At 53.1% G+C, this 24,874-nt stretch overlaps 2 protein-coding genes across 3 annotated transcripts; one reads left to right on the top strand and one right to left on the bottom strand.

The window, feature by feature from the left end:
• The first annotated feature begins 1,922 nt into the window (after window positions 1–1,922).
• Window positions 1,923–19,250, top strand: rasa1a (RAS p21 protein activator (GTPase activating protein) 1a). The gene is made up of 27 exons (XM_062454087.1): window positions 1,923–2,009; window positions 3,198–3,557; window positions 6,016–6,268; window positions 9,346–9,505; window positions 11,126–11,261; window positions 11,650–11,720; window positions 12,475–12,592; window positions 12,806–12,837; window positions 13,257–13,309; window positions 13,453–13,603; window positions 13,791–13,869; window positions 14,001–14,124; window positions 14,265–14,421; window positions 14,532–14,619; window positions 14,858–14,938; window positions 15,026–15,183; window positions 15,337–15,413; window positions 15,523–15,695; window positions 15,851–16,010; window positions 16,277–16,419; window positions 16,808–16,923; window positions 17,022–17,108; window positions 17,221–17,288; window positions 17,398–17,486; window positions 17,648–17,725; window positions 17,848–17,982; window positions 18,255–19,250. Exons 1-27 carry the CDS (start codon window positions 1,923–1,925, stop codon window positions 18,336–18,338), a joined length of 3,318 nt encoding a protein of 1,105 aa, XP_062310071.1. The 3' UTR covers window positions 18,339–19,250.
• Window positions 19,251–19,423: 173 nt separating this feature from the next.
• ccnh (cyclin H) lies at window positions 19,424–24,549 on the bottom strand. 2 transcript variants are annotated; one of them, XM_062454217.1, is made up of 9 exons: window positions 24,153–24,549; window positions 23,911–24,033; window positions 23,747–23,820; window positions 23,305–23,518; window positions 22,626–22,789; window positions 22,216–22,286; window positions 21,941–22,049; window positions 19,764–19,827; window positions 19,424–19,664 (listed from the first exon to the last, which is right to left on the bottom strand). In XM_062454217.1, exons 1-9 carry the CDS (start codon window positions 24,267–24,269, stop codon window positions 19,635–19,637), a joined length of 966 nt encoding a protein of 321 aa, XP_062310201.1. In that variant the 5' UTR covers window positions 24,270–24,549; the 3' UTR covers window positions 19,424–19,634. The 2 variants fall into 2 exon arrangements, with proteins under 2 accessions (XP_062310201.1, XP_062310202.1); XM_062454218.1 differs by having other exon boundaries at window positions 24,158–24,549.
• Window positions 24,550–24,874: the final 325 nt, after the last annotated feature.

Below are 24,874 nucleotides of genomic sequence, written 5' to 3'. Positions count from 1 at the left end.
CTCTGAAGCAGTGGTGCTGGCCCGGTAGATAATGCGTTATCTGATTTCACTGGGAGGGAGACAGACAGACAGGCAAGCGCTCGATGCCTCCCAGGGCTGTGCTTGAGTCAGCCCAGTGAGTGAACTCCCCCCCCCCCCCCCCCCGGCCAGAATCAACCCAGTGGGTGCTAACATATGATTTGTGGACTGATATGGAAGAAGTTTTCTCCTAGTCTGTCGTAGCCCACTTATTTTTTGAATAACTACATTTGCAGCTTTGTTGTGTGTATTTTGGCAGGCCAAGAGGGCACCACTGACGTTTTATTGGTTTATTTTGTCTACGAAAGTGCTAAAATTCTCAGTAGTCGGTTTGAGGCGGATACAGGCTTAAGAGGTTTATCAGATGGATTTGTAGCTGCCCCAGTATTCCCCCTGTGGGTTGGTTAGTAAGAGCCCCGAGGTCACGCTCTCAAGTCCCGGACACGTCGAGTATTCCTCGCCGTCGTGTTGGCGTGCGCCCACAAGCAGGGTGGGGAGAGCCAGGTGTCGGAGATGGAAAACATTTCCAGAGCCGGAGAAAGGGATTCCTCGGCGCCCTCGCCCAGGGAGTGTGACTCTGTCGAGGCTAAACTTAGCCACCGTCGTAGCACGCCCCGAGAGAAGAGAGCGAGAGGGAGAAGAGGTCGGTTAAACTCATTTACACCTCTCCTCCTGTACAACAGAGCCTCATTCATAAACAGCGGTTGCAGGGCCGGGGATAAGCATTTCACGACTAACGGCCGCTTAGCGGAGAGGTGGGGGGGTGGGGTCGTCAGGTAGCCTAATGCCGCCCCCGCCCTCCCTCTGCCTCTTAGAAAACACCATCCCTTCGCCGCAGCTAAAACAAACGGCGCAGTGGGAAACGAGCCGCCGATTTTCGAGTTTCCACGGAGATTAGAGAGGATTTTGGAGCCGTCAACGATTTCCCCCGCGAAGCAGAAGAAAGGAGGGAGAGGGAAAGGAAAAAAGAAATAGGGGGATAGAGTTGGATTTGAAGATTAGCCCTCCGCTGTTGGGCATGACGGCATGGCTGGCTGAAGTGTTAATTGAGCACCCGCGCTTCCTAATGGCCTTTTCGGAGGGGCAGGCGGTGCCCGTCAAATCTGAAACGCCACAAGGAGACGCGGGAGACGACCGAACTAGCCTTTCACCAACCGTCTTACACTGTCACAATACACTTTTAAAGGCAGGATTGTCCACCAAAAAAAAAAAAACAGCTGATCCCAACAATTAGAATTAGGGGCTTGGAGAGCTGAAGCCTAAGCGTGTGATTTCCTGGACCTAAGTACGATGATGAAATGGCAGCGGTGCACAGCCTTAACAACTAACAAGCCAGATTGGCGACTGCCACTCTGAAACAGGATTACCCCTGCGCCCTGCAGGCCTGGGACGGCTTTTCCCCGGCCGAGGTGGAGTTTCGGGGGCCCGCGCTCTCTCGTGTCCCACGTCCCAAAATTCAAACGGTGACAGTTAGGCCTACTCACGCCGGCGTCCTGCACAGCCGTCTAGTAACGTTCATGTGAGGACACGCGCACCTCTAATCTTTTGGCGTCGCGTTGATAAGGCCCAGCTTGGGGTTTCCATGCATTTTCTGCACGTTATGCAACGTCCTGCCATGCCCCTCCAATACCCACACTGCCCTGCCGCCTCTCTCCTGCATCCTGTTTTCAAGACTTCTGACTTGGGCTCATTGTGGCCTTTGCAGGATCCTCAGAATACTCCACAATGGCTTTGACAACAGGGAGTTGAAGGAATCCTGACAGTAAATAGAGGATCGGTGCCCCGAGGCCACATATTTGCGTCATCGTAGGTCGACGCAAGTGCGCTCTTGCCGCCGCGAAGCCAAAAAATTAGGCGCGTTACCCCGCAGGCGTTGGGGGATATTTCACGCCGTGCGTTGCAGAATGCCGTTCGGCTGCGTTGCAAGCTGGAGACTGTTGCAGGGTTTGGATGCAGATGTAGAGATCCTCGCCAGCCAAGAAACGGAGAAGGCCTGAGGGGTTAGCTTTCCTCATTAGCCCTCAATCAATTCCATCTGATAAGAAATGATTGGAGTCATTTGGAGGAGACTAGTCAATTCCATGTCTCGTTAAATGGGTCAAAGTCTCATGGAAACCAAAGAATTTGAGAGTGTAGAGTTAAAAGGACTTTGGGACAAACATTGCTTATGTTTTAGTCGTTTTAATCATGTTTCGCCATGATAATAGTAAAAAGTATGTTACCCCACTAGACTTTGGATTTCGGGGGCCTAGTTGACAAGATCTCAAAATAGGATTACTTATCCAGGATCAGGTCCAGACCTGACCACATGAGTTCATTCCAAAAAGGCACCACTGATTCTAGATTCGATTCTAAAGCACTGGCCCTTGACTTAAAAACACACTGCTCTGGACTGGGGGCCTATTACACGCTACTCTGAGAGCCCCACAGTTACTAGAGGGCTATAGTGGGGGCCCAATTCAGTTGATGGTATTGCCTGTACACGGAATCTTCCAGAAGCGGTGTTTCTCTGCTTCGGCCCAGTGCCTGTGTGTCCCCTATTACTGTCACTCCCCGACCCTGATGGGGGTAGCTCTGACACTCAGTCATGTGTGAAGAATAACAGTTATTTCACAGCTGCTCCTGCTAGCCCTCACTACACACACACACACACAAATACCTTTTTTTTCCGCTGTGGAAAGTTTGCTGGAAAAAGAAAGATGTGGCTTAATGGGTTAGGGATGTCACATTAGCATAATGGTCGGTTGGTGCATTAAAGCACATGCCGTGTTTTCATTAGAGGCTGTGGTGTTTGTTCATTTACCAAAAGAATGCTGGGGGGGGGTTTAACCGGTAAATGAATCTCAGGGTGAAAGGGCTTCACAGCCCTTCACAGTGTGTTTCTGTCCGTGTACAGAGCTACAGGTGTCTGTGCGTGTCTGTGTGTGTCTGTGTGTGTGTGTGAGAAATGTTTTGAGGTCAGTTGTGTTTTTACATATTGTGAGTTTGTTTCCAAGATGCCACTCCCTTCTCAGCCTGCTCCTAAAACCAGTGTGCTGCGCACTCGTGATGCATGGCTTCATTTTAGACTCAGAGAGAGAGAGAGACAGACGGGAGAGAGAGGGACAGAGAGAGAGGAATAGAGAGAGAGAGAGAGAGGGGGACATATCCTTCCCCGAGTTCCCTCCTGGATAACGCAGATTGACTCCGTCTTCTCATCCCGAAAGAAGGAAGCTCTCGTCCCTCGGAGCACGCGGACGAGGGAACGCGACCGCCGAATCCTCCGACGAGAATCCCGAACTCGCTCGGCAGCGACATATGGGAGTCGGGGCCGGGCGCCCCGCCAGCCGGCCCACCCCCCCCCCCACGGACGCTGCTCGCTGACCCCAGACGGCGGGGATGAGCGCATCGGGGCGGCACGCTCAGCGCGCGACGCCACGCCGCGCGCCTTCAGCCTCGCGCCCGCTCCGCTTGCCTCTCCAGAGCGCTCCGAGCCCAGGCTCTCCTGCTCCACGTTTGTCCCAGCGGCAGCAGCAGCGGCGGCAGGGAGGACGCACCTTGTGAGAGAGCAGCGCAGGGGGGGGGGGGGAAGAGACAGACCAGGGAGGAGATGCAGCGCAGGGCCGACTCAGCGTAAGTGAAGAGGGGGGGGGGGGGGTACGTCTTCCTCGCTCCCTCTCTCCGTCTGAGGATGGAGGGAGAGGGACGGAGAGGGCGAGCGGCTCTTTGCCCCGTTTCTCTTTCGAGTTTCCGATGCTCGTATTGCTTCGTAGCGATTCATCTCAGGGGCTGCGTGTTTTTTTTGTCTGGCTTCTGTTGAGTGAGGTAAAGTGTTGTTTTTTAAAAGGCTCATCTGTTTGTTTGTTTGTTGGTGTAGTTGTTTGTTTGTTGGTGTAGTTGTATCTGATGATCTGGTGAGGGTAGCCGGAATAGATATCTGTGAAGCGTTTGCAAAGTTTACGAAGCCTTTGTGGAACAAGCATTATTTCTGCAATGCCTCAAGATAACTCTAAAACATTTCAAGAAGGCTCCTCGTTAAATCTGTTTGTAATTTCTGTTTGTGTTTTGAATCAGGAAATTTTGGTGCGATATTGAAAAAGTTGCAGTTTTTTTTTGGATTATGACAGTTGTGCACAGAGGTATTTATTTAACATTCAGTAGCCCAGGTTGAGTCCGTTCACCTGTTTTCATGGCTAGACAGAGATGGACTGGTCCTCTCGGCGTAGAGAGAGACAGCGAGAGAGGCGGGCTCTGTGTCTCCTGGATGGCGGCTGGAAGCCCACCTTGGCGCAGGGCTAATGTAAAGCGGGGCCGTTTGGTTCCAGGCTGACGCTGATGAAGAGTGACTCGACGTCCTCCGAGATGTCCCCAGCATGGCAGCCTTCATCAGGAGCGGAGAGAGAGAGAGAGAGAGAGAGAGAACAAGGGAGGAGGGGGTCCCTTTCAATCAAGTCTCCCTAAACACAATCTGCTCTCTCTCAATCCCCTCGGAAAACTGGGTCAATTGCCCTCTCTCTCTCTCTGTCTCTCTCTCGGTGTCTGTCTGTCTCTCACTCTCTCTCTGTCTCTCACTCACTCTGTCTGCCTGACTCTCTCTCTCACTCACTCTCTTTCTCTCTCTCACTCTCTCTTTCTCTGTCCTTCCCTCTCGACCCCCGCTCCCCCCCCCTCTCTCTCTTCCATCCATCCATCCGTCCAGGGCGAGACCACAAACCACAAAGGTCATGTCCTGGGTGCCCTGCAGGCTTCAGTCTGCTCACTGGAGCTCACACTCAGGGCAGAACACAAGTGAATTGTAGTTACTGTCTCGATGTGGCATGGAACATCTAATGTTTCTTGGATTATAATTCAGGGTAAACAAAATGCCAGTCAAACTCCCAAAAGCTGTTCTGTACATCCTTCCGTGTTACCATCGGTGTCTAATTCCAACAAAAACAACCATTGTTGGATCTCCTTAATATGACGTGGGATATTTTGGGGCTAGTTGAACAGTCCTTTATCGGCAGAATTTGACAGGTAGATATTTATACCGAAGACGAGGCCGATTTGTCTCCTAAACACGGAAAGCGAAATGAGGTGAAACGGCGCTCGGTTGTGCATCCAGATCAAAACAGCCGTCTGCGAAAGCCGTTTGGACGGTGAGCCTGTGAACAGCGGCACCCTGGGAAAGGCCTAAACATCCACCGGATCGTGCTTTCAGCCGCCAGGTACTGCACCGAGGAATGAGATTTGAGTATAACCACAGTCGGGACCTATTTGTATATTAGCCCGAAGGATTTGGATGTGGAGATGTTTTTTGCCGATTATCGCGCAGGTGTGTTTGGTGTGACGCCCTGACACACGGTTCTAGAGGTGTTGATGCTGCACCCCCGACTGAAGAGGAAGTAGCCCTGCTTCCGTCAAATCCGGTAGCTCGTATGACAACCAGTCTCTGTTTGTCTCAGGTTCACCTCCCCCCCCCCCACGCCCAACACCCTCCATCCTAGAGACAACCCTCACTTCCTCCTCCCCTCAGCCTCGACAGAACGCGAGCCGCTGTTTCGTGTCTGCGCGGCGGTCGGCTTTGAAGTGCATCCCCCCACGTGTTTTTTGCCCCGGCGGAAGCGCTCTCGACGCGTCGCCGAGCGAAAAGGGCTCGGTCGGGTTTCCTTCCTCTGTGGCGGGCACGCTGTTCAGGGGGGAACGCCAGCCCTCAGACTGTGTGTGTGTGCAGAGGGGGGATGCTACAAAGGGCTGCCCTCACACACGCACACACACCCTCAACAACACTGCTACAGGCTGTTAGAACGGATAAGATCAGGGGCCTCAAAGCACGTTCGATGCGCACGTCTTTATATAGAATCGCCTCCCCTTTTACGCCTCAACATTGGTGTCGTCGAGCCTGAACCTTTCTTCCTTACCTTCACTTTGTTACTCTGCTGTAAGAAACTTCCGGTCCTTGACTACCCGCTGCGTTTACCGTGTTCACCACACTGCGCAGCGAGCGTGAGACGAGGCCCGCCAGGCGCTCCTGTGCAGCCTGCTGGGGAGGTGGAGGAGCAGCCCCCCCGCGCCCCCGTCAAGCACCGACACGACCAGGCATTCCTCAGCAGGAGAAGAGAACGGCAACAGAGTCTCCCGTCTCCACCCACCCCTCCCTCTCACCCCCCACCCCCACCCAGACCTCCTCAAGACACCAGCGAGGCTCCTTCAGGGCCGCTCTGCGCCCCGCCCCGTCACGTCGAGCACGGGGTTGACCCGCAGCCTGCCCGCGCGGCGGTGGTTGGGGACCGTACGGTTGACTCGCGCCGTGCTGGTCGGTTCGGGGGGTTTTCTTTTTTTTGGAGGGGGGGGGGGTGAGGATGTGTTCGCGCAGCCGCTAATCTCTTTTTAGAAGTCCCTCAGCTTGTTGAGCTACCTCAGGCGGGTTACTGGTAAGAAGGGCGGTAAAACGTTTTCCGAACACTTAAAATTCAACGTGGGGGGGGTGGGGGATGGGAGAGGATTAGGTTTTTTTGGGGGGGGAAAGGAATGTTGATCGTCACTGCAGTTGAACGCACGCGAGCGCGCGATTTCAAACGAGGGCAAACATCTCGCCTCAGTTTCGAGATGCGTGCGATGTAGGCCTGCAGCCCAACAGATAACGGCGCAGGATGCCCAGCATTTAAACCCAGTTCCTGGACATCTGTCTGGGCCCGGCCCGGCCCAGCCTGGTCCCCAGCTGGGGCCTGGAGCTCTTGGACGTGACCCCCCTTCCCCTCACTGTCAGGCTTAATGAGGGAGTCTGCTAATACTCGGAACTGCTGTAGGGGAGGCCTGAGATTACCCCACGGGCTGGAAACACGCCGTCACTGTCAGCCAGAGGTGGGGGGGGGGGGGGGGGGGGGGGGGGTTTGTAGCAAACAACACGTTGTTTTCCGTGGAGCTCGTTTGACATTTTCCCATGGCCGTGAAGTGCTGCGCATTGTGCTGCGCGCCGTACACGGAGCGGATATGGAATCGACGGTGTGTTGGGGAGATGCGGAATCCTTGACAGGTGGAGAGAAGAGTTCCCCCCAACGGTCTCGTCGCTCTCGTTTCACACTCTCGCTCTCTCTCTCCCCCTCTCACTTCATGTTTGTTAACACATCTCTCTCTCACTCTGTCTCTGTCTCTTTGTCTCTCTCTCTTTGTCTCTGTCTGTCTGTCTGTCTGTGTCTCTCTCTCTGTCTCTCTCTATCTCTGTCTGTCTCTATGTCTGTGTCTCTCTGTCTGTCTCTCTCTCTGTCTGTCTCCCTCCTCCTCTGACGGCCTCCAGTGTGCCGTGGGACCTGCCTCCCTAATGAACCTAAAGCCCAGGGCCGGGAATCAGCAGAGTGAGCGACACCAGAACCCCACCGCAGCTGACAGACAGACGGGAGGGAGGGAGATGCACAAACAGGATGAGGGGTGCGGGTGGTGAGGGTGCGGGGGTGACGGAGGCCGTGGCTTGGATTCAGGTTCGCCTGGTGGGGATGTGAGAGTCTGTATGCTGCCTGGAGTCAGTGCCATTATTGGCAGGTGTGAGCAGGACTCGTGCGCACGCGCACGCGCACGCACGCACGCGCAGGCAGGCAGGTCAACTGTAAAATATCAGTAATTGTGTATGCCATGATCGAGATGATTTTCAATTTGGAAAAATCGATATCACCGTTGATATTCCATAGTGATGCATCAGCAATGTTTGGCCTTGAAAAATTTCTTTTTTTTTCCTTCACGTTAACCAGGCCCCCTCGGTATCCTTCCAGCTCTCTCCGTCTCGATTCTCCCATCACCCCCTGAAGCCTGTCTCCACCTCGTCCAAGTCACACACTCCCCCCCTCGCCCTCTCTCCTCCTCCACATTCTCTCCATCGCACGCATCCTTCAGCCAGTCCCCGAGCCCCTTCACAGCCTCTCACCAGGGCCCTCCCCCTCCCTCCCTCCCCCTCCCTCCCGCCTCTCCTCTGCCGCCTCTCCTCCCACCTGCCTCCAGAGCACTCTACAGACTCCATCGCTCTTGTGCTCTTTTTTTTAATTCATTTTTTCTTCGTTTTTTTTTTTCTTCTCACAAGTGCAGCCCCCTGCTCTGCTAAGGCAGATGGGAGCCCTCAGAGCCGTCCTGTGAGAACATCTTCTGCAGCTCCTCATTCATCTTGCCTCGAGGTGTCTCCCCCCCCCCCTCCCCCCGCCCTCCCCCAGCCTAAATCTGGAAGAGTGTGTTAATTCCTCCTCCTGCTATACCCCTCCCTTCCTCCCCTCACCCCTCCCCTCACCCCCATCCGGCAGACCCGGGCGGTTGTTACCTGCTGAAATTTTAACCAGTGTTGTCGGAGGGGCTTGTGTTTAATTCAGGCCGCGGCGAGATTTTAATGGCGAGTCTGGAGGCTCTAAAAGGCTTTTAGCTTCTTTTTTTACGCTCGGAAGCTCCGCTCTCCGGCTGTTTTAGAGGGAGTGGCCCGCTCTCTTTAGGGTAGGGCTACTCTCTCACTGCCTCCCTCGCTCCCTCTCAAATCGTAGAGAGTGCCATTTCCTCTGCCGACTCAATATTTTAGAGGACCCCCGGTAATGCTGTGCTCTTCCCACACCGGAAATACTTTCGAAATGACCCAATTCGATCCATAAAGATGCGTTGTCGGGAATATGTCAATGTTTGCCCTTTTTACCCAGCGGTCATTTGAGAAGACACGGACACCGGTCACATGGCAGGTTTATCTGTGGGGCTGAAATCCCCGACACGTCAAAGGCCCATGCACAGAGGGTTGAGCATGGGCCTGAGTGTTGGGGAGAATGAGTGTCAGACTGAGCACTGAATGACCAGGGGTTGCAATCGGTAGTTGATAGTTCACCCGGGTGAAAATGTCAATCCGTGGACGGTGTTCTGGAAGGGGGCCAATGCAAAGACCAAACGGGATTCTCAAAAAGGTGTTAATGTTTGTCTGTGAACGGAACAATCCGGTGGTTTAATGATAGACGGGATTAAAAGTGGTGGGTGAGTGTCTGGGGTGGAAGAGGGAACGCTTTTCTGAATGACCGAGCAAGGGGCACGGATTCATGAATTCTGCCAGCGAGCGATTTGAATTATCCATGAAGTTCTGGCGGCGCGGAGCGAATGTGACACTTCCACGGGTGTCAGGGTGATTGTTTTGGGAGTGCGTGGGGGTCCCCTGGGTTTTGGCGTGTTCCAGAGTGTGTGTCAGCCAAACTCACTCTCTCTGTCTCTCTCTTGTGGAGAACCTGAAACGCAGTGTCAAGATTTGTATTAAACAGAACTGTCTTTCTCTCCATCTCTCTCCTACCCCCTCTCTTCCCCTCTCCCTTACTCTCTCTTGCTCTGTCTGTCTATCTCTCCACCTCCCTCCCTCCCTCCCTCTGTCAGGTGGTACCAATGGGAAGCTGGACCGCACCATAGCAGAGGAGCGTCTGCGGCAGGCGGGGTCTCCGGGAAGCTACCTCATCAGGGAGAGCGACCGTCGACCCGGCTCCTTCGTCCTGTCCTTCCTCAGCATGACCAGCGTGGTCAACCACTTCAGGTCAGGACACGCACACACGCACACACACACTCACACGCTCACATACACACCTACACGCACTCGCATGCTCATACACTCAGATATACACACACACAGACATGCTCATACGCTCACATACATACACACAGACGGGCCTATCAGAAGACACCGACATGCAGGGGGGCCTGCATGACGGCACACGCCACACGCCCAGACGCAGAAGCGAAACTTTGAGTTCACCCAGATGTTAAAGAGGACGTGGCTGGTGCAGCGGGGGGGGGGGGGGGGGGGGGAGTGTGGGCAGCGAGGGGGAAGGTGCTCTCTGACAGTGAGCCGTGTGTGGGCGAATCTGGGACCTGAACCGAAAGAGAGAAGACGGTGACAACAATGCCCCGTGTCTTGTTACCCAGACAGACGGGACATTAGAGCCCCCCCCCGCTGCTCCCCCCCCCCGCTGCTCCCCCGCCCCCGCTGCTCCCCCGCCCCCTCACGTTGGCATTCAACATCCCACCAGACACTCATGTTCATGTTCGCTCCCATTAGCCCCACAACAGAGCTCGCCCACGCATGACACCTGGACACAAGCTCAGCTTTCCTCCTGTTTCCTCCTGTCTCTCTCTCCTCCTTCTCTCTCTCTCATTCTCCCTCTTGTTTCTCTCTCACTCTCTCACTCTCTCCTTCTCTCTCCCCTTTCTTTCTCTCTCTCTCTCTCTCTCTCTCTCTCTCTCTCTCTCTCTCTCTCTCTCTTCTCTCTCTCTCTCTCTCTCTCTCTCTCTCTCTCTCTCTCTCTCTCTCTCTTCTCTCTCTCTCTCTCTCCTTCTCTCTCTCTCTCTCTCTCTCTCTCTCTCTCTCTCTCTCTCTCTCTCTCTCTCTCTCTCTCTCTCTGTTAAAATATCTCATCCAGCCACCCGCCTCATCCAGACCTGTTCGTTAGGCCAGCCAATGGTGAGAAGGTGACATCATCCCCCCCCCCCCCTCCCTGGCCGGAGTAGAAAGGTGATCTCATGGAGGGCTGGGAGGTAGAGACCTTGTGTGGAAGGTCATAGGAGCAGCCAGGTCGCTCCTCACGTTCGGATGAAGGAGAGAGAGACGTCCTTGAGCAACATCAATTACGCCGGAATCACAGTTCCACTCAACAGATGAGCAGGGATTTAGGATGATGGACTCCCTCATCGCTGGCTGGTTTACTGGCTGGCCTGCCTGCCTCACTGACTAAACTAACCCTGGTGCCAGCCAATCACGTCACCCTCATCATTTACTGGAACAATTTCAAGGAGCTCATCTGCAGCACTGACGAGACTATTATCTGATGAGTCATGGGCGTTTAGTGCACGTCTGCCTATTGTTTCATGGATCTCAAGGCAATACACACCATTTTATTGCCGGCTGGCCTTTTTTGCCTCTCGAGTGCTCTCGGCGCGTGCAGTGTTGTGGTAGCCTAGCGCAAGGCTTTGACCGCGATTGCGTTGCCTCCTCGCCGTTTAGCATATCTCGAGAGGACAGGTTTTTTTTTCTCCCAAAACGCACTTCATTGTCACCGTGTAATTACCGTGAAGGATCCTGACAGTTTTTTTTTTCCGCCTTTTTCTTTTTCTTCTCCCCTCTCTCTCTCTCCCCCCCCCCCCCCCCCCCCCCCAACAGGATCATCGCCATGTGCGGGGACTACTACATCGGCGGGCGGCGGTTCTCCTCTCTCTCGGACCTGATTGGTTATTACAGCTACGTGTCGTGCCTGCTGAAGGGGGAGAAGCTGCTGTCCCCGGTGGCGCCGCCTGAGGTGAGCGCCAGACTCCCCACAGCCCCACAGGGCACAGACTCCCCACAGCCCCACCGGGGCACAGACTCCCCACAGGGGCACAGACTCCCACAGCCCCACCGGGGCACAGACTCCCCACAGCCCCACCGGGGCAAAGGCTCGCACAGCGGCCGAATACCTTCTCTTTTACCCCGTAGGCCGCGGTTTTCTAATGAGAAACACCCTCCACACCCTTAATGTGTGGAGGAGCGTGAGGGCCGGAAACATCTTCAGATGAATGTTATGTTGAGGAGGGGGGGGGGGGGGGAGGAGGGGAGATGCCAATTACTGTGAGACTTTGGTGAGGGCCTGTGGGGGTATTGAGTGTGCTGTTAAATCTCTTGGTGTGTGTGTGTGTGTGTGTTCTCAGCCCGTAGAGGACAGGAGGAGAGTGCGAGCCATCCTTCCATACACCAAAGTACCAGAAACCGATGAGATCAGGTGAGACATCTTCTCCCTTGACAGCGCTCATCCAACCAGTTAGTTTCAGTGCAGAGTCCTCGCTAGTTCCTGGTCCTACCTTGCCTCATGCACGAGTGAGCAGGAACAGTATACTGCATACCTGTGAAAAAAAAAGAAGGAAATTCCCTTCTCCCGGAACACCAGGGAGCGCATCGCTCAACTCGGCCCCCTGTTCCCATCCAGAAACATCCTTGTCAACGGGAGCCGGCCTGGCTGGATCCCGGACACGGCAGGCTTATATCCTTCCTCCCAGATGGGAGACGCGTCTGTCCGAGGCCGAGTCTTCCCTCTGAAGCGTGACCCCCCGCCGTCACTTAGAGCGCAGGCTTTGTCTTGGTCCCGTCGAAACGGCTGTTTAGCACAGCTCTGAAGAGCCCCCCTCTGGTGGAGCTTGGGTACTGCGGGAGCCGCGAGGCAAATTTCCCCCCCCAAAACGGTTGAGTCGGAAGCTTATGCACAGTTGACACGCGATCTGGAAAGATCTGAACGGCCCGTGAAGTTTGTCGACTGACGCCCCTTGCTGTTTGTCTCGTGTGAACACAAATTCAAACGGCCTGTGCCCTGTGCTTGTGTGGGTTTACCCCCCCGAGGTCGTTCTTTTGAATAGCACATCGGAAATTCTTCACCGTCCGTGTCTGTTCTGTGTATCTGGCTTTGGTTTATTTATACTCCTCCTCGTCATTTCTAACGCGTGTGTACGTCGTTGACTCTGACCCCCCCCCCCCTCCTGCAGCTTCCTGAAAGGGGACATGTTTATCGTTCACAATGAGCTGGATGACGGCTGGATGTGGGTGGCCAACGTGCGCACGGAGGAGCAGGGCCTCATCGTGGATGACCTGGTGGAGGAGGTGGTGAGTCCCCCTGCCCCCGCCCCTGCCCCCGCCCCTGCCCCCCGCCCCCGCCCCTGCCCCCGCCCCTGCCCCCGCCCCTGCCCGGCCTCAAGTCACCCTGGTGTCAGGCTCTGGTCCCCGGTCACCAGGGATGTGCAGATATTTGTTTAGCTGATAGCATCCGTATTTGTATAGTTCATTTATTTGTAATCTTTTTTTGTTGTTTGTCTCCAGGGGCGGGAGGAGGACCCACACGAGGGGAAAATGTGAGTTCCGAGCATGCTCAGCTTGCTCACTAATGTGTGTGTGTGGGGGGGGGGGGGGTCTAAATGTCTGGGGATTTAAATCATCTAGCTCTCCTCAGTAAGACAGCCTCATGAACGGTAAAAAGGTTTGTTCATATTTTGTTTCTCCTTTTCATTTCTCTTTCTTGTTTTCTCTCCCTCTCTCCCTCTTTCTCTCTTTCTCCTCTTTCTCTCTTTCTCTCTTTCTCTCTTTCTCTCCCTCCCTCCCTCCCTCCCTCCCTCCCTCCCTCCCTCCCTCTCTCTCTCTCTCTCTCTCTCTCTCTCTCTCTCTCTCTCTCTCTCTCTCTCTCTCTCTCTCTCTCTCTCTCTCTCTCTCTCTCTCTCTCTCTATCCCCCTCCCTCCCTCCCCCGCTGTCTCTCGACCTGGTTCTGCTTCACAGCTGGTACCACGGGAAGATCAGCAAGCAGGAGGCCTACAACCTGCTCATGACAGGTACCGCTCCTGTCAACCTCACAACACCCACCTGTCCAGTCCTCCATGTTACCGCTGGCACGGATTTCAAACCTGTCCCTCACTCTGCCTCTCTCTCTCTGCCTCTCTCTCTCTGCCTCTGTCTCTCTCTGTCTGTCCCCCAGTTGGTCAGGTGTGCGGTTTCCTGGTGCGTCCGTCTGACAACACGCCCGGAGACTACTCCCTCTTCTTCCGCACCAACGAGAACATCCAAAGATTTAAGATATGCCCCACCCCCAACAACCAGTACATGATGGGGGGGAGGTACTATAACCGGTAGGTGCTTTACGCAGCCCGTGGCGGCATACTTTCCACCTTCCGCCCTGTTGAAATATTGATCTAGGTACGTTTGCAAGTGTCGTTGCTCATGACCAGACATGCGGATCGTTGTTTACTCGATAGGACACTCCGATAGGATTGGAGGTTGTGATTCAAAGCGTTTTCTTTCCCCCGTTCCCGGCAGTGTGGACGACATCATAGACCATTACAAGAAGGAACAGATCGTGGAGGGATACAACCTGAAGGATGCTGTCTCCGTGCAGGTACGCCCAGGGTCCTAGCACCCGCCCGGTCCAGGCGTGCTGGACGGGGATTGGGAACAGGTGGTGGAACCGTGGTGCAACGAGCGCGCGTGTCCTGATGTCGTAATCATTTTGTTTTGCCGGTTTTCCAGCACCAGGAACAAGTCCTCTCCGACCTCGTGGACGGGAAGGAGATTTATAACACTATCAGACGGAAAACGAAAGACGCTTTCTACAAAAACATCGTCAAGAAAGGCTACCTCCTATTCAACAAAGGTCAGTCCCCCCCCATGTCTTTTTACTTACTTTTTACTGTCTTTTGACCTTCCTATCAATGACTCTCTCCCTCACTCACCTTCTCTCTTCCTCACGCTCAATCTCCCCCCCCCCCCCCCCCCCCCGCCTTGCAACCCCAGGCAAAGGCAAGCGATGGAAGAACCTGTACTTCATCCTGGAGGGCAACGACGCCCAGCTCATCTACTTTGAGAGTGAGAAGCGAGCCACCAAGCCCAAGGGGCTGATCGACCTGAGCGTGTGCTCCGTCTACGGCGTGCACGACAGCATGTTTGGCAGGTGAGACGCCCCACGACCTGCCATAGACGGGCGCCGCCCACACCGGGCCGTGGAACCACGGGCCGGGTGGTGGACCATGTGACCGACGATTCTCTCCTTGTGTCTCGCAGGCCAAACTGTTTCCAGATTGTGGTGCAGCACTTTAGCGAGGAGCAATACATCTTCTACTTTGCAGGGGAGACTCCCGAACAGGCTCAGGTTTGTGTTGACCTTTCTCTCTCTCTCTCTTTCTCAACCTCAGGCAACTTCTTTTTTCCTCTCTCTGTCTCTCTCTCTCTCCCACACAAACCCACAGACACACACACACACTCTGTCTTCCCTCATCTCCTGTAAGGTTCATATTGATCAGAGCCGCCCAGTCTCACCATGCTCTCTGTCTCTCTCTCTGTCTCTCTCTCTGTCTCTGTCTCTCTCTCTGTCTCTGTCTCTCTGACAGGACTGGATGAAGTGCCTGCAGACGTTCTGCAGTAACCTCCGGAAACCAACCCAGCCCACGCCCAACAAGAGACTCAGACAGGTACGCACGCACACACACACACACACACACACACACACACACACCTGCTCAGTGAGTCATCCCTGGTGTGTGTGTGTTGTGTGTCAGGTGAGCAGTCTGGTTCTGTACGTGGAGGAGGCCCACAAGCTGCCCGTCAAGCACTTTGCCAGCCCCTACTGCAACATCCACCTCAACAACGTCCAGGTGGCCAAGACCCACCCCCGCGACGGCCAGAACCCCGTCTTCACCGAGGAGTTCATCTTCGAGTGAGTCCGCCCCCCCCCCCCCCCCCCCCCCCCCGGGTCTGGGAAGCAGGGTTCAAGCTGCAGGAACAGGAAGCCTGTGTGTGGGCTTTTTTTTCTCTCAACTTTGTCTTTGTCTCTCTGTGTGTCGGTGTCTCTCTCTCTCTCCTCTGGCAGTGACCTGTCCAGTGAAATCAACAGGTTTGAGATCAGCCTGTGCAACAAGACGAAGAAGAGCAAGGAGTGTGACATCCGTGAGTCCTCCAGTCGTCTCTCTCCCATGTCGGCCCAGCTCTCCCAGTGACCTGTTTCCAACTCACGACTATCTTTTCTCTCCCTCCCCCCCCCCCCCCCCCCCTCCAGTGTTCATGCGCTGCCAGCTGAGCCGTCTCCAGAAGGGTCAGATGATCGACGAGTGGTTCCCCCTGAGCTCCTACGTCCCCCTGAAGGGCATCGAGCCGGGGAGCCTGCGGGTGCGCGCCCGCCACTCCATGGAGAAGATCATGCCCGAGGAGGAGTACAGCGAGTTCAAAGAGGTGCCACGCCCAGCCTCACCCACGCTGGGGCACAGAGGACCGGGGGGGTTGGCCTTTCTAGAATTAACCCTGTTTGCTTCTTTGTTCTGTGTGTGTGTGGATTCTTGTGTTTGCTCTGTGTGTGTTTGCTGTGTGTGTACGTGTGCGTGCCCCAGCTGGTCCTGCTGAAGGAGTTCCATGTGATCTACGCTCTGGCCCACGTTTGCGGGCAGGACCGCACCCTGCTGGCCAGCATCCTGCTGCGCATCTTCAGGCACGAGAAGTACGAGGCGCCCCTGCTGAGGACCCTCAACGACCGGGAGATCAACATGGAGGGTGGGTCGCACGCGCACACGCCCCGGCGCACGCGCTCACATTCACAAGTAGTACGCGCACGCTCGCACGAAACCGACGTGCGCTCCTCTCGTCGCGTGACGCTCCGAAGAATCCATCTACTGACTGTGTACACATGTACAACACACACCTCCGGGCCAAATCCCTCCCCTCCAGGTCTCCGAATGACGTACACACACACGCACCAAGCGAGCGACGTGGTTGTGTGAGAGGTACGGTAGTGTGTGACTGTCCTCCTCCCCTCCCAGACGAGGCCACCACTCTGTTCCGGGCCACCACGCTGGCCAGCACCCTGATGGAGCAGTACATGAAGGCCACGGCCACGCCCTTCGTCCACCACGCCCTCAAGGACTCCATCCTGAAGATCATGGAGAGCAAGCAGTCCTGCGAGGTACGGGGACACCGACGCGCACACACACCGTGTCAGATAGCAGATCTTTACGTTTTTCGAGTTTCTTTAAATGTTTTCAAAAACGACTTCCGTGTTTTGGGCACTTTAGCGATAGTACTTTCTGTTGCTTCTTATAGGATAGCACATTGTGTTAGAAGGCATTGTGTAACTTGTCAAAGCTGTAGAAGGCCAGTGTCTGGACAGAGCAGGAAGGTGTTTAGTGTAACCTCCCCTCTCTCTCTCTCTCTCTCTCTCTCTCTGTCTTGTTCACGCTCTCCCTCTTTTTTTGCTCGCTCTCTCTTTCTCTCTCTCGCTCTGTCTTGTTCACGCTCTCTCTCTCTCTCTCTCTCTCTCTCTCTCTCTCTCTCTCTCTCTCTCTCTCGTGCAGTTGAACCCCTCCAAGCTGGAGAAGAACGAGGATGTGAACCTGAACCTGGCCCACCTTCTCAACATCCTGTCTGAGCTGGTGGAGAAGATCTTCATGGCTGCCGAGATCCTGCCACCGTGAGCACACACACACACTCCCGCACACACAAGTTCTAACATTGCAACATATGTAGGACCCTAAACCCGCTCCCCCCCCCCCCCTCGCTTGTGTCCAGGACTCTGAGGTTCATCTACGGCTGCCTGCAGAAGTCGGTGCAGCAGAAGTGGCCGGCCAACACCACCATGAGGACCCGCGTGGTCAGGTAAGGACCGCCCCGTCACCCGACCACACCGCCGCCGCTTTCAAACCAGGCCGTGCCTGTTCCCCCTGACTTAACCTTTTGACCTCGTACGACCCCCTCCCCCCCCCCCCAGTGGCTTCGTGTTCCTGCGCCTCATCTGCCCCGCCATCCTCAACCCCAGGATGTTCAACATCATCGCCGGTGAGTCTCCGCCCCCCCCCCCCCCCCATCGCCGCGGCGATCGCATCAAATCGGATTCGATTGCCACCGTCTTGTTAACAAGCCTGTGGTGCTGTTCCCCTGTTCCCAGACCCGCCGTCCTCCACCGCGGCCCGCACCCTCACCCTGGTGGCCAAGTCTGTCCAGAACCTCGCCAACCTGGTGGAGTTTGGTGCCAAGGTACAGCCGCTGGGACTGCTCACGCTTCAACTGTATTATTCACTATAGAACATCACACTCTTTGTTTCTCCGACATCCTCACGCGCGGGGCTCTTAACCTGCTTTTGGAGTGGAGGGCTGTAGCGGGCGAGAGGGTGACGGATGTTTGTCTCTGTGTCCAGGAGCCCTACATGGAGGGAGTCAACCCCTTCATCAAGAACAACAAGCACAGGATGATCATGTTTCTGGATGAGTTAGGGGTAAGGTGGTCCGTCGCCAAGCGCCCGCCGAGCTGCCTCGTCCGTGCCACACCCGCGCTAATTGTCGATCGGGAGAAACGTGTGTGTGAGATTCACCCCGCTGCTCCTCCTCCTCCTTCCAGAACGTTCCGGACCTCCCGGAAGTCACCGAGCACTTTAGGACGGACCTGTCCCGGGACCTAGCGGCGCTGCACGAGGTGTGCGCCACGCACTCGGACGAGCTCCGCACCCTGAGCAACGAGCGGGGGGCCCAGCAGGTCAGTCTCTCCCCCCCCGTCAACCAGCCCCACCACCAGACCCCTCTCCCCCTCAGAACCGCCCGAGGGACCTTCAGTGCTTCCCATTCCGTTTGCCGGGACTATTTCCACCTCTGCATGCACTCAGAACGAGCGGTTGTTTTCATGTCAGACCGTGACGGAGGCCTAGCCCAGCTTGTGTTTTCTCCTCGGGATAATATTCCTGTGTTGTCGTCCGGGTGTTCCTTCCCGTTTCTGACCTCCTCGGTGTGTCTCTCTCTCTCTCTCCGCAGCACGTGTTGAAAAAGCTGTTGGCCATCACCGAGCTCCTGCAGCAGAAACAGACTCACTATGCCATGTCGAACAGCAACAGGTAGTAGCACACTCCTCGCTCCCTCCATCCCTCCTCCGTCTCCCCGGGAGACACACGGCGGGACCCGGCATGCTCCACCCTCATCACCATGGCAACCCCCCACCACCGCCGCCGCCAACCACCCACCCACCCTCCCTGCCCATCCCCCACCCTCCCTCCCATCCCCTCCTCCCCCGTCGCCGCCAGAACTATGCAACAGCAACCACCAAGTCAGTACCTAAAGAGGAGACCAGAGACTGCCCGTACACACAGGTCCCTTTATTCTTTCGCTTTTCGATTTCTCCTCTTCCCGTACGCACCGTGTTCATGATTCTAACGACTCGGGGGCCATATATCATTCCCTTCCTCATAAGGGTCCAGGAATCTCTAAAGAAAATAAAGAATAAATACAACTCTTTACGTACCCAAGATGTGTGTTCTGACAGCACAGGTTGCCAAAGTGTCCCCCCCCCCTTCTCCCTCTTAAGTATGATGTCAGCTCACTGACATGAAGCTAGTCCTCCGTTTTCTTATAACTGGATTATGAGCAATAATGCTTTTTATACTGTAATTTGTGACTTATTTTATGGTCGTGACAATATCCACCAAGTGCTGAAACTAGTATTTCCTTTCTGTTCTTTTTTTTCTCCTTTTCTTTGTATTTTAGATTGGAAAAATTCTTGCATAAAGTATGGTTATTTTATATCAAAAATAAATTCTCTTGCTGGAATCATGAGTATATAATTGAGACAAACAGAATTTTTCCAATTTATCACCCATTTTGATTGTTTGTTTGGTTCAGTCTTCCTTCTCAATGCCAGACAAGAGACATAATCACAGAAACCAAGTTAATGAGTGTTTACAGCAGTGGATCTATGAATAGTACAGAAATGTATCAGACATGCATGCACTTATTAAAACGTTCTTTTGTAAAGTAGATGGAGTCATTTATTTTCCTAGGGAGATAAGTTATAAGTTCTCATTGCTTATTTTAATATTACAATTGTGGTTCCATGATGACTGCAATCACACTGCAGTAATCAAATCCATTAGATACAAAACAGGTTTCAACTCACGAGAGCTATTATACGGTTCAATAAGGACAGTTACTTCTGTACAAAAATATCTTTATTGTTTAACAGAGGCAGTGGATAGTAAGGTAGTTGAGGAGGCAAGGGCTCCAGTAGGAACGTAAGTGAAGCTCGCTAAATCAACGTCTCCCCTCTGGAGTGGCTGGAACTGTCCCGTCCAGCCCTGGACCAGTGCATGGTCAGCCCCGCTGGAGTAAGGGATGGGATGCTCGCATGTCTCCCTGCAGCGGTCAGAGCAGGTCCTCATCGGTCCACTCCTCCTGGGAGGGGGAAGCGGGGTGGTTAGTGCCTGAGGTGGAAGGGGACCACAGGACGGAGAAAGCGGGTCGGAGGAGGCCGTGTGTGTGCGCGCGCCTCACCTCCTCAGTCATCCGGGGCTCTTTCACCACGTGGTCGTCGTCCTCGTATCCTCGTTTTCTCTTCCTGCGGGACGAGACGTTTGCTTTTTGGTTTCAAACGGAAGATTCAAGGAGCCACGAAGATCTGTTTCCCCCCCCTCCTCTAAAAGATCCCCCCCCCCCCACGTGTTCCACCCCCTCCAACCCAGTCATGTAGTATAGAACCTTCCCACCATCCAGGTACTGTCTGTTCAACCACCTCTCAGCACTCCTCCATAGTAGACCACATAGGCCTGCATAGTGGGCTCCATAAGTCATGTCATTCAGTAGCTACACACTAGCTGGGGGGGGCGGGGGGCTGATATGGGTTTATGGGACAGACAATGCTGCTGAGTTGCACCTCTGATCCATGTTGACCCATTTACAGACCGGCATGCTATGTGTTGCAGGACCGAGTGCACCATCATGTCACTGGCCGCCGCCATCCAGGTGATGTGACCTCTAGCCAATGAGACGACAGAGCAGAGAGAGGTCCGCCAATCAGCCGGCCAGAGCCCGTAGACTGGCGCGGGGACGTGCGGCAGTCTAACATGTAGCTTTCAGTGGGTTTTAATGCAGTATGATGGCTGGCTAGGCAGTGGGGTCGGATGGATCGACTGCTGGCAGGCCTAGCCACACGATCAGACTTCTCTACCTGACGCTTACCTGAACGATTGTCAACCTTGGTGGAGAGGTAACTTGGACAGAAATGTAGAAGGAGGAACATGTTTTCATTGGACGAGACCAGAAATGCTGGACACAGCTAGTCAACCAACCACAGAACACTCGCAACCTTCCCCGACACTCCTCTAGGGTCAGCTCAGTAGGTGATTGGCTTCTCCTTACGCCACTCACTACGACCGCATTTACAGGGCTGAGGGGCGGCCCCGACACTCACCCTGGTTGAGTGTCGGGGAGACGGGCAGCCACGGAGACGGGCAGCCACGGAAGTGGCACGATTACAACCATCATCAGGGAGTCCTAACGTAGCACCTGAACAAGCCTTAACTCACATCCTACGCAGGAACTAACCGCACCACTACACTTGATTTGCTTTCTTTTTTGAACCCAACTAGAAAACTCCTCTCCGAACTCCTTCCAACCTTTACAGTTTACAATTCACACTGTCCGTAGCCACAACGCTGAGCCAACTTCTTCAATTATATATTATTTTCTTTTTTTTCATTATTATTACGCTGCTTTGCTTGATATAATACACTTTAGCTGGTATAAGATAAAAGTGTTTGTGGTATGATAGCTTAAGAGTCGTACGGCGGTAGGCCTAAAACGTTGGTGTGATTAGACCTAACGGTTTTTTGAGCTTTTTGTAACCTGTGCATGTGTAAACCGACGGAAGCTAGCCCTGTTGTCTACGGGCCGATATGCTGCTCTGAGAAGGTGAAGGGACTGCCCTTTAAGCAGGCCTACGGCCAACAAAGGAAGCTTTAGTGGACTTGCGACATTGCGACCGTTCAGCCTGCTTTGGTTCCACACGAACCGCACGGTTCAGAATCACTGAGCTGCCGACAGATCAGGTTTAGAATTTTCCAGGAAATTGTTTCTTTTTCTGTCTGCCTTGTGTTCCAAGTTTTTTTTCCCCAAAGTGACATACAGGGGGGATTTGAACCTCCGATCTGCAGTCAAACACTCTTCCGCCGAGCTATACGCACCACCCTTATGTTTGCCACCCCCCCCCCCCCCCCCCCGGTTCTAAGAGAGGGGGGGCACCGTTGAGTTTTAGTTACTGACCATTCAAATGCACTGAATAAAACACAAGACCTCACAAGACTAGGTGGAGCGGAGGTGCGAGATGGGAGCTCCGCTTCACCTGCACCCTCCGGACCACACGGGTGGATGGTGCGTGTGCTCGGATACGCCCCGGATACGCCCTCCCTCGCTTTCATAGTGTAACTGGACGTGTTTGTTTTTTAATTTTTTCTACCCGATTATACTGAACTTTGAATCTTTTACATATACAAGACGACTCTTGATCGACCTGGCTAAATAAAACTGTTAGTGTGTATGAGGAGATTTACTGTCTTTTGTACAACATCTTTTTTGTCTCGAGTGGGGGGACCTAAGGAGGTCACAACTGACTTCTATCTAACTAAGCCTGACTAACAGAGACAGGTAGCAGACAGGTAAGCAGCTCTACATACGTGTTTGAGTTTGAGGAAAGTTCTGCATGGATCTTCTCCAACTTCTGCTTGTAAACGTTTATTTCCTCTGGCTTGGGAAGTTCATATTTCTTCATGAGGTTTTTCATTCCTGTGAAAAAAAATATTCTTTAATTGATTTATTATGAACAAAATAGGTCCTATACATAAACGATCGCTGAGACAGATCAGAAGTTGAGCAAAGCTGGAGGTGAAGGCTGCCACCCTGTGGTTGAACATGGTAAGTGCAGTCAGTGGCACAGGGGGGAGGAACTCACGTCTCATTCCATCGTACATCTTTAGGAGGGTCTCCTTGTCGTCCTTCAGTCCCATGCACTCTGTCAGGTAGCTAATACATCATGGACTTATGGTTTAGTTTGACAAAATGCTCACACAAAATGAAAACAGTCAAGTTATATTAGGGAAGTCGATCTGCCACAACGACACCCACCGCCACAACCCCCTTTAGGATTTGGAATCCAAATATCCTAAACCCGACACGGAGGGGGAACTCCACAAACCAGGACAAAGAGGGGGAACTGGGACATGCTCTGTTAGGTAGCCTTAACCCCGCGGCCTGGTTCTGGTTGGGACTGTTAGGTAGCCTTAACCCCGCGGCCTGGTTCTGGTTGGAACATGCTCTGTTAGGTAGCCTTAACCCCGCGGCCTGGTTCTGGTTGGGACCCACCTCTCCATGTTGAGGCCGGCCCGCGAGGCGCTGTTCAGGATGGCCGTCAAGGCGATCTGCGACGGCGGGAACAGCAGGCCCGTGTCGGTCATGGTGGCTCGTGTCAGGAAGTCGTCGGCGCTCTTCCTCAGGGACTCGGGGTTCTCCAGCACGGGGTACCTCGTCTGAGGAGGGAGGTCAACGTTTTAGACACGACGGGTCGGCCTTTGGATGCTGAGACAAGAGCAACCACGCATCATTCATCGGAAAGCTCAAAATCAAATTGCAAATCAAATGTAAAGAACACTGACTTATGTGAAGCCCTTCCATTCTACCGGACATGATAATGGGGAAAAGGGGCTTTTATGTGTTGGGCACCCTTATCATGGAATGTGTTGCAAAATGATTTAAAACTCAGAGAACTGATACCACTTACTGCTTTTAAATCTAAAATGAACGTTAACCAGGTTATGTAACTTTTAGTTGTTTTTATATTTATTTATTTTTAACGTGTCTCATTCTGTGTTCTTCTGTCTGTAACTGTGTGTTTTTATGTTGCTGCCTGTCTTGGCCAGGTCTCCCTTGAAAAATAGATTTTTAATCTCAATGGGACCTTTGCTGGTTAAATAAAAAATAAATAAAAAGAATGGAGTCATGACATTATTCTACTCCTCCATCCCTCCATCCATCCCTCCCTCACCTTCAAGTCTATGAGCAGGCCCTCCATGGGTCTGTAGGGGGTGTGGACCACCAGATGGAAGTTGAGCTGCTGGATGAGCAGGAGCTCAAACTCCAGGATCTGCTCCAGGGCTCTCTCCTGCCCTGCAGGACTCTCCTGCAGCAGGTTCCCCACAAACTGGGTGCTGGACACGTTGAACTCATCCACCTTACAGGACAGGTAGGCACAGATCAGCCTGTAACAGCGAGGGAGACAGCATGGGCCGAGAGATTGAAGGAGGTCTATCCGAGCGTGCGATTAAGGAGGGGAGAAATGCTTCAGAGCAGGTGAGACACCACACTGAACTCACAAGTGTATCGGAATAGCCTATACTATTATTGCTGGTGGGTATGACTAAGTGACTATATATGGCATTTGCAGTTGATACAATTAGCGTAACTAATCAAGGCAAAAGTATGCTCACATTATAGTCCTGGGGTGGTATTCCATTAGAGAGTTGTTCAGGTAAAATCTCCGGAAATACATGATGGCAGTGCCCTGTAGAGGTGATAAGAATAGGTTGGCTCAATAAAACAAACCAACTTAAAGCAACATTGAATTCAGTTAAAAACAAACAGTTCCACGTACCACCACAGACTTGGGCATGACAGGCTTGAAAGCATTGCAGAAGTCGAGCAGTCTTTTCTCATAGTGTCTGTAAAGAACAGCCTCCTCTTGAGGCTCCAGGAGCAATGATTCATTAACTCCCGGCTGTACCAGAGAAAAGTGAGGAGAAATAATTTAAGATACATTATGGACATGGGGAAAGACTGGAGGAGCTGTAGCAGAAATCCACATAGCCCAACAGCTAGCAAATTTGACTTCCGTACCTTACCACTGGCAAGTATTTTGTTGCGGTATTTGTGGTTAGCCTCATATCTTATCTGTTCAAGTCTTTCTTCGCTGTCGAATATCCAAAACTTTTTCTGTGAGCTATTGTGAAACATGACTCTTTTGGAGGAAGTTCAGCAGTGGAGACCAGGTCCACTAGTAGCTAGTTGCTAGCGTTGCTAGTTAGTTCGTTTAAACTTAGGCTGTCAAAATATTACCTTCTTATGTGTTCACAAGCAATATCCAATTAAAATAATATGCGGGAGCAAAGGAAAAACAATCAATGTTTCAACATCTGCAAAGATGTTAGTACCAAAGGGCTGCACTACACAAACATTCACCACCCATTAGCTACTTCTTCGGCCATGTCAGGTTGTCCGCTTATGATGACGTCGGCCAAGTACGAGTCCCGTGTAGAGTCAATACACAAATGCGTTTCGGTTTTACGAGTAACTAATTTTAGAGAGTAGTATAATTTTTTACTAGTAACTATTCAAATAATTACTTGTCTCTGTTTTGGTATTTCGGCAGTTGAGTCATCTTGTAATTTTTTTTTACTGCTAAATACTTATTTTATCAACAATTATGCATAACGTATGCAAGTGATAAGGGTGTTTTCACAGCCAAAGCGAAGCCATAGATGCCAAGGTTTTCCTCTTTTGGCCATAATTGGCGGCCAATCCATGCCTTCGACCAACCAGTGCTAAATTGATTGACATGA

The sequence above is a fragment of the Osmerus eperlanus genome, chromosome 28, assembly GCF_963692335.1.
Source record: "Osmerus eperlanus chromosome 28, fOsmEpe2.1, whole genome shotgun sequence".
Lineage (NCBI taxonomy): Eukaryota > Metazoa > Chordata > Actinopteri > Osmeriformes > Osmeridae > Osmerus > Osmerus eperlanus.
This window is presented reverse-complemented; position numbering and strand designations above follow the sequence as displayed.

Bases quoted from the DNA above. Each gene is read 5' to 3' on its own strand.
- rasa1a (XM_062454087.1), top strand. From the start codon at position 1,923: ATGCCGTTCGGCTGCGTTGCAAGCTGGAGACTGTTGCAGGGTTTGGAT. The intron at 15,414-15,522 runs GTGAGTCCTCCA...CCCCCCCTCCAG, and splicing joins GAGCAAGGAGTGTGACATCC to TGTTCATGCGCTGCCAGCTG. The intron at 17,289-17,397 runs GTGAGTCTCCGC...CCCTGTTCCCAG, and splicing joins GATGTTCAACATCATCGCCG to ACCCGCCGTCCTCCACCGCG.
- ccnh (XM_062454217.1), bottom strand. From the start codon at position 24,269: ATGTTTCACAATAGCTCACAGAAAAAGTTTTGGATATTCGACAGCGAA. The intron at 22,790-23,304 runs GTGAGGGAGGGA...CTCCCTCCTCAG, and splicing joins GCCTGCTCATAGACTTGAAG to ACGAGGTACCCCGTGCTGGA. The intron at 19,665-19,763 runs GTGAGGCGCGCG...TCCCCCTCCCAG, and splicing joins AGCCCCGGATGACTGAGGAG to GAGGAGTGGACCGATGAGGA.